Raw genomic sequence first — 9,058 nt, forward strand, 5'->3', positions numbered from 1 at the left:
CTTCGTAAACTCGAATTACATTAATTCTTTTTAAGAATGAGTTTTTTAAAAAAGAATTTTTATTTCCAAAATATTAGGGAGCACAACATGGATGAATTGTATAATGCTGAAGTCAGGGCTTTTAGTGTGCCTGTCACCAGAATAGTGTACATTGTACCCAATAGGTGAGTTTTTATCCCTCAACCCCCCCAACTCCTCCCTTCTTAGTGTCCAGTGTCTTTTACACCACTTTATGACCATGTGTACTCATCATTTAGCTCCCACTTATTAGTGAGAACATGTGGTATTTGTTTTCCCATTCTTGAGATACTTCACTTAGGATAATGTTCTCCAGTTCCATTCAAGTTGCTGCAAATGACATTATTTCATTCCTTTTTATGGCCGAGTAGTACTCCATGGTATATATTATATACCACATTTTCTTTATCCAGTCATCAATTGATGGGCACTTATGTTGATGCCATATCTTTGCAGTTGTGAATTGTGCTGTGATAAACATTTGGGTACAGGTGTCTTTTTGATATAATGACTTCTTTTCCATTGAGTAGATACCCAGTAGTGAGATTGCTGGGTCAAATGGTAGGTCTACTTTTAGTTCTTTAAGGACTCTCCATACTGTTTTCTACAGAGATTGTACTGATTTACAGTCCCATCAACAGTGTATAAGGGTTCCTTTTTCACCACATCCACACCAACATGTTGTTTTTTGATTTTTTAATAATGCCCATTCTGATAGGAGCAAGGTGGTATCTCATGTGATTCTAATTTGCATTTCCCTGATGATTAGTGATGTTTAGCATTTTTTCATATGTCTGTTGGCCATTTGTAAGTCTTGTTTTAAAAAAATTCTGTTCATGTCTTGCCTCCTTTTAAATGGGGTTATTTTTTTCCTTGCTGATTTGATTGAGTTCTTTGTAGATTCTGGATATTAGCCCTTTGTTGGATGTATAGTTTGCAAATATTTTCTCCCATTCTGTAGGTTGTCTAGTTTGTTGATTATTTCCTTTGCTGTGCAGAAACAATTTAATTAAGTCCCATTTATTTATTTTTGTTGTTGCTGTATTTTCCTTTTGGGTCTTAGTCATAAATTCTTTGCCTAAACCAATGTTTGGAAGAGTTTTTCCTATAATTTCTTCCAGAATTTTTAGAGTTTCAGGTCTTATATTTAGGTCCTTAATCCATCTTGAGTTAATTTTTATATATGGCAAGAGATAGGGATCCTGTTTCATTCTTCTGCGTGTGGCTATCCAATTTTCCCAGCACCATTTATTGAAGAGGTCATCCTTTCCCCATTATGTGTTTTTGTCTGCATTGTTTTAAATTTTCAAAATTTTTTTCTTATTTTTGGACATGCTGTCTTCTTGAATGAAGATGAGATTTTTTTTTTTTTTTCACCTTCAATTATCTCTGTTTCCTCCTGGGTAATTTTCTGTTTAGTTGTTTGTTTTTCTTGATCTCTCTCTTGCTGGCTTTTTTCAGAAGGCTTTCATGGTAGTCCTTGGTTGTCCATATTTAAGAGTAAAGCACTGAAAAACCTAGTGGGAACTACAGTCACTTGGATTGTTAACATCACGCTTTGGAGCTGGCTGTTGTGCTTTGTGGAAATTCTTAATGCCAACATGCAGAAATCTTTTCTCTGTAGCTACTTATTTTTTCAAGAAGGGAAATCTCATTTTTTTCTATGCCCCTTTTTCCCCCTTTGGCCAGAGAAGAAGTGGCAGCATGGCACCAGGGTTAGAGAAATAGACTGTTCTACAAATGGACTTTGAGTTAACTCTGACTTCCAGCTCCAGATTTCATTTGCTGAAATTTTGGTTTTCTTAAATATATCTCTCTCTTTCGTTCTCTTTGTTGTAGGATATGTGTACCTTTTTATAATTTGGTGTGTTCAGTTTGACTTGTTTACCTAGAAATCCTCCCTCACATATTTTGAATAGAGTCTCTTTCTAAACACCTGTCAGACAGATACAGAAAAGTGATGAGCGACTAGAACTGGATTATATTAATATAAGGTAGAGTTGAAGATAGATCATTCATGTATTTTCTTTCAGTAAACATTCAGCACCTTGTTATGTCAAACTATGTACCCGGTTCTGGATGAGCCTCTTAGTATTCTCTATGATTAGGTATAGAACATTTTTAGGAGATTTCTATGTCTGTAATACCTAATGAGCTTCTCCAGTGGTTAAAGTCTTATTCTCTTTTGCATGTGCACTAGGATAAACTCTAGGGATGTGGCTGTCTGTGTCATTGGAGTAACTGTTTGATTTCCTTAAGAAATGGAATAGAGTTCAGATGTGTGGGAGTTATCAGTTTTATTGACCTCCAGAAACTTACTAGAGGTTGTGTATTTGTTGGGTCTCCAGTTTAACCTAATAGAATTATATTGAGAAAAAGAAATTTAGGAATATAAGGCAAATTGTGAAAGGTAGTGGCATTAAATTTGTTTTAACATGCCGAGAGGATATTTTCAATGTGGACTTTAAGATTACAGAGAAATCCAAAACAAATGAGTTTTGACATATTCTTTTCTTTGAACATTCAGAGTGACATGGATTCATGGGCATGTTGACCCTTTACTGGCCTTAAATGAGAGCTTCGAGTGAATATTCCTTTAGGAAATATCTTGATATTTTATTTTCCTCTCGGTCTTTTTCATCGTGTTTTAGGACAGGGAGGTTATGTGTTCTTTTTTCCTTAGTCTAGAAGATTTTTTAAAGTATTTTTTCTTAGGCTATTTATGGATGAATTTATACCTTTTGTTTGGTCTTTTTCAGTTGATTATATGATTACATGTACTCTAAGTTTTCTTATTAAATTTAATTTATCATTTCCTCCCTAGTTTCACGATGGAAAAATGTGTCTGATATTGTTGAATGACTGACATCAAATATTGTTCTACAGCAGTTTAAGTCTTTGTACAATATTTTATCATATGTATACACACGCATACATTCTCTCTCTCTCTCTTTCTCTGTTGATAGACTTTGAGGTTTCCTCTAATTCTTGTGTCTTGTTTGACCCTTTATTGAAATCCTTGGCAGCTAAATTTTTGTTCAGAGCGATTTCTTGATTAAAAAATATCCATGATTTTAAGGCTTTTGATGCATACTCTAGAGTTGTTCTTCAAAAAGATTATACCCATTTATTAGTAAGGTTAATCTAGTTTCTTTTCTCTATTATTTTGCTAGTATTGAGGTAATACTGTGAGTATAATTTTATAGTTTACTTTTTTCACTAAGTATTTTGTGACCATCATCTGGTATCTCTAAAAGTTCTATTTCAGTACTCTTTTTAAAATTAATTTTTAATTTATTTTTTGAGATATAATTCACATAACATAAAGTTCACCGTTTTAAGGTGTACAATTCAGTGGTTTTCTTTGTCTCTTCACTATGTTGTGTAACTCCTGCCGATAGATAATTGCAGAACATTTCCATCAACTCAAAATGACATATGCACCTCTCAGCAGTCATTCCCAATTCTCCTTACCTCCATTCCCTGGCAACCACTGCTATAATGTACTTTCTATCTCTGTGGATTTGCCTATTCCGGACATTTCATTTAAACGGAATCATATAATACAATATATGGCTTTTTGTGTCTGGTTTCTTTCACTTAGCATAATGTTTTCAAGGTTCATCCATGAAGTAGCATGTAACAGTACTTCATTCCTTTCAGTGTCCTCTTTATGGCTGCATTATATTTATCACATAGTGATTCAATAATTTACCTAATGCTCTTATTTTAAACATTTTTTTCCTATATTACCCTACACCAGGATATTTCTATGTATAATTTTTACATGTAAATTTCAAAGTATATTCTTATCATGGATTCCTAAAAGGAAATTTATTATGTCAAAGGTTATGACTCTTAATGCTCTTGTTTCCCTTGACCAAATTATTTTCCAGAAAGCTTATATGAATTTAAACTCCTAACAGTAGGGTAAATGATATTTTGTCTCACTTTAACCTCTTTAATGTTTAGAGTTATTGACTTTATTGCTAATTTGATGGTTTAAAAGATTAGTTTTAATTTTTATATCCTTATTATTGGTAAAGTTGAACTTTTTTTCATAAGCTTATTAGTCATTTGAATTTCTTTTTGAAATTTCTATTTATGTCTTTTTTTTTGTCTATAGAGTCCTGTTTTCCTTTTGTTTGAACTTTTTATTAATATATGTGAAGGAAGTTTGCAAGTTTTATTTGTTGAAAATTTTTTACTTGTCTTTTGATTTTGTTTTATACCTTTCGAAGTATAGAAATTTTAATTTTTATCATACAGTTAAATTTTTAAATTTAAAATAAAACCTCAATTAACTATTCTCTTTGGAATTCCCTTTGTTATACAGTGCGCCTTTTTATTGTCATTGTTTTTTTACAGACAGCTACCTGTTCATTCCAGCACATTTAAAAAATAATCCTTTTCTTTTCTCATTAATCTGTGATGCCTCGTTTATAATTTATTGCATTCATACATTTATGAGACTCTGAGGCTCAGTTGTCTATTTTGTTTCATTTTTTTTTTTAATTCCCAAGTTCCAATTAATTAGACTGAGGTAGGATAGTACACTGTTATCTGTATACCTGTGCTTGAGGGTCAGGTGGGCCTTTATTAAGTAATCAGGCAGAGCTGGGATTCACTCTGTATTTTGGGGAAACTGACTTGAACTTTCTATGCCTCATTTTTTCCCCCTGTCTACAAAAAGGGATAATAAAAAACACCCACCCTAAAAGGATGTTTTGAGGATTAAAGAAACAATGCCTACTAAGTGAGCATCCTTGCACATTTAATAAATGCTCAATGAATGCTGGCTGTTAAGACAATGATGGTAATTTCATATTGCACGTTAGTATCTGGTAGGACTCCCCTTTTTCAAAATTCTCCTAGTCATTCTTACATATTTAGTTTTTCTGAATTAACTTTAGATTCATCTTTTTTTTTTTCATTCTCCCAAAAACCATTTCAATAGGATTATAAATTAATTTGGGGGGAACTGACAATAATATTCAATGTCTCCATCCAGAAACTTGGTATTTCTCACCCTTTATACCAGTTTTCCTTTTGTTTGAACTTTTTATTAATATATGTGAAGGAAGTTTGCAAGTTTTATTTGTTGAAAATTTTTTACTTGTCTTTTGATTTTGTTTTATACCTTTCGAAGTATAGAAATTTTAATTTTTATCATACAGTTAAATTTTTAAATTTAAAATAAAACCTCAATTAACTATTCTCTTTGGAATTCCCTTTGTTATACAGTGCGCCTTTTTATTGTCATTGTTTTTTTACAGACAGCTACCTGTTCATTCCAGCACATTTAAAAAATAATCCTTTTCTTTTCTCATTAATCTGTGATGCCTCGTTTATAATTTATTGCATTCATACATTTATGAGACTCTGAGGCTCAGTTGTCTATTTTGTTTCATTTTTTTTTTAATTCCCAAGTTCCAATTAATTAGACTGAGGTAGGATAGTACACTGTTATCTGTATACCTGTGCTTGAGGGTCAGGTGGGCCTTTATTAAGTAATCAGGCAGAGCTGGGATTCACTCTGTATTTTGGGGAAACTGACTTGAACTTTCTATGCCTCATTTTTTCCCCCTGTCTACAAAAAGGGATAATAAAAAACACCCACCCTAAAAGGATGTTTTGAGGATTAAAGAAACAATGCCTACTAAGTGAGCATCCTTGCACATTTAATAAATGCTCAATGAATGCTGGCTGTTAAGACAATGATGGTAATTTCATATTGCACGTTAGTATCTGGTAGGACTCCCCTTTTTCAAAATTCTCCTAGTCATTCTTACATATTTAGTTTTTCTGAATTAACTTTAGATTCATCTTTTTTTTTTTCATTCTCCCAAAAACCATTTCAATAGGATTATAAATTAATTTGGGGGGAACTGACAATAATATTCAATGTCTCCATCCAGAAACTTGGTATTTCTCACCCTTTATACCACTTTTCCTTTTGTTTTTACAAGATTTACTGATGTTTTCTTTTTAGAGGTCCCATATGTGTTTTTGGTAAACGAATTTTAGGTATTTTGATTTTGTTAATATGAATAGAATCTTTTTTGTTATATTTTTAAATAAATTGTTGCTAGTAGTTCTATATTCTGTTAGCATTTGTTGACTTATTTTGTCATTCTACATATAAATTATTATCAGATATTTAGATGTTTTTGCTCTTTCCTATTTCTTGCTTGTTGATTATCTTGTTTTTTTCTTTCTGAAGATTATGATTTCTATTGTTCTTTCATTAAAATTTACCTTTGTTCCTTTTTTACCTAACTTTTGTCATTTAGGTAAAAACAGATGACATAGCAAGGATTTATCAGCCTAAGCGTTACGCTTTGTCACCCAAGACAACAATTACAATGGCACATCTGCTTGCTGCTCGTGAAGATCTATCCAAGATCATTAGAACAAGTAGTGGCGCTAGCCGGGAGAAGACGGCATGTGCCATTAATAAGGTTGGTGTTTCTTTCAGCACAGTGGAGAATGGATTGATAATATCTTCATTTGATGTTTTTACAGATTTTAATCCACATTCTTTTTGTGACCTGGTAAACTCCTAGAAGAGAGTGGCAGAGGGCGTTCAGTATATTAGGCTTGGTTATGTTTTTTGTGTGTGTATTCATTTATTAAATCAAATTTTTATCTGAATTAGAGGAATTAAGAATTGTTTTTATCGATAGCTTTAGCAAGAATTATCTTCCTTCTTCCCAAAAAATAATCATTTTTTTTTTTTTTTTTGGTCAGTAAGAATCTTTAGGAATTGTTTCAGGTACTGACAGACTCCTTATATCCTTGGTGTAAAGGTTAGAAGAGTACATGCTTTGGAGTCAAACTAATCTGGGTTCACAGTCTAGCTCTATTATTTTCTTAGAGGAATCCCCCTGGGCAAGTTACTGAATCTCTTTGAGCTTCTGTTTCCTGATTTGTAGTATAAATCTATTTCTCTGACAGTGGTCTTAAGTTAAAAAAGCTCAAGGAGTGTGAATTTTTTTACTTTACAACAGCAATAACACTAATATAATCTAGAATGTTAATGTCAGCTCAGCTAGCATGTCCTCTCTATTTAGGTAGAGCACTTCATGACACACCTTATTGCAAAAGAGCAAAAAATCAGAAGTAAGGGATTTGGATAATTTTCAAGCATCATTTCTTACTCAGTGTAACTTGAGATAGGATAATTGTCAGAGGAACGGTTGTTTTTAAAGTCAGTTTACTAATTATTGCTAAGTTAGGAATCACTATTGTTTGCCTCTGTGCTTCCATTTTGGATCGACCCCCTCTATCTTCTGAAAGTGTTCTTTCTTTAAATGTGTTACTTAATATCTTGCCTTGGGTTGTAATCTAGTCTTGCTGGATTAAGAGTTCCACTTCTTTAAGTGACATTGCCTATCTCTTTTTTGAGTTTATAATTTGTAGTCTGATTATTTGAAGGTAATCTTATGATCACTTCTTGGAGCAACATTTCCATATGCCCACCAATATATCATTTTTGGTAGAGACCAGTGAGAATAACAATCAAGAAAGGGTATTTTTTGGATTTGTTAGTTAGGACATTATTGCTGACTTTAAAAGAATGTTTGCATATTTAGAACCTACAGTGAGGATGTTCTACTTTTTGTCTTTCATGTATGACATAAATTCCTAAATATGGTTTTGATTAGATGATTAATGGAATTGGAACCTAACTGATTCATTGGTTATTTTGGCTGAGGCAGTTACTGTTTTACCTTGTTTCCAAAAAGATACTAGAAAGAAGCTATTGGCTTCCCCTTGGCTGGGGTGGGCAGGCTTTCTATCTTTCCCTCTGCTCATGGGCTTATAAAAGTAGCTCCTTTCTACAGAAGTTTGGATGCTCAAACTAAACTCTTCCCTGGTTTATTTTTCAAAGCTTTGTAAAGCATGGTTAAGGAAGTATATCAACTCTTTATTTTCCTTATAATAATGTAGTAACTAGTATCATCAAAGTAAGTGAGCTTAAGTTTCTCAAAAGAAAGAAATATTTGAGAATCCTAATATCTCTTTTCAGTGATAACCTGGGATTAATTATAGTTATTAATCTCTGACCTCATTACATCCCCATGTTATCATATATTCCTCATACTTTGTTGAAATTGTGCTGAGGATTCAGTCTTTTATTGGATTATCCATTACCAAATCAATGGAATGGAAAGTCCAGAGTTGTATAGATGGATATGAAGTTAATTAATGTAGGGTATGTAGTTTGTGAATATTCAAAATGTTTTATGAAGAAACATTTCTTAGATGGGTACTACATTTGTAATGAATTTGCTAAACAAATTTAAATGAGAGAAAATTAACAAGCCCTTAAATTTCAGAATACTCCCCCAGATTATTTAAAAATAATACCATTCTGAGGAATTTGTCATATATCACACATTTTTTTTATATTTCCTTTTTTAAATTTATTTTTTTAATACCTACTAATCGTACATACTTACAAGATACATACATATTGATATATACTGATCAGATCAGGGTAACTGGCATATCCATCATGTCAAATATTTATCATTTCTTTGTGTTGGGAACATTCAATACCCTTCTTCTAGCTATTTGAAAATATATATTATTGTTAGCTATAGTCAGCCTATACTGCTATAGAACACTATAACTTACTCTTCTTATCTAGCTGTAATTTTGTAACCTTTGACAAATCTCTTTCTATCCCCCCGTGCTTGTATTTTTAATATTAATTTGTACTGCTATGTTCAATACTTTCATGTCCTTAAATATTTGGCTTATTAGAAACAATAACTTTAATATCACTGGAAACCTTTATGTAAATTTTAATTTTTAAAATATTAGGAACTAAAAGAAAATTTTTCTTCACACAGGTGCTGATGGGAAGGGTGCCTGACAGGGGAGGACGGCCAAATGAAATTGAACCACCACCCCCCGAAATGCCCCCTTGGCAAAAGAGACAAGAAGGCGGCGGAAGGGGTGGTTGGGGTGGTGGTGGTGGTGGAGGTGGTGGTAGAGGAGGAGGTGGTGGGGGTGGAAGAGGTGGCTGGGG

The 9,058-nt window shown here is 32.8% G+C and overlaps 1 protein-coding gene across 1 annotated transcript in view; it reads left to right on the forward strand.

The window, feature by feature from the left end:
• Positions 1 to 9,058, forward strand: part of FAM98B (family with sequence similarity 98, member B) — an 89,721-nt gene that overhangs the window by 78,796 nt on the left and 1,867 nt on the right. Inside the window, exons 6-7 of the mRNA XM_012649120.1 lie at positions 6,312 to 6,479; positions 8,880 to 9,006. Of these exons, the coding sequence (XP_012504574.1) occupies positions 6,312 to 6,479; positions 8,880 to 9,006 (295 nt within the window). The remainder of the gene's footprint in view (positions 1 to 6,311; positions 6,480 to 8,879; positions 9,007 to 9,058) is intronic.

This window comes from Propithecus coquereli, unplaced genomic scaffold (genome assembly GCF_000956105.1).
Source record: "Propithecus coquereli isolate 6110/MARCELLA unplaced genomic scaffold, Pcoq_1.0 Scaffold3, whole genome shotgun sequence".
NCBI classification, from domain to species: Eukaryota; Metazoa; Chordata; class Mammalia; order Primates; family Indriidae; genus Propithecus; species Propithecus coquereli.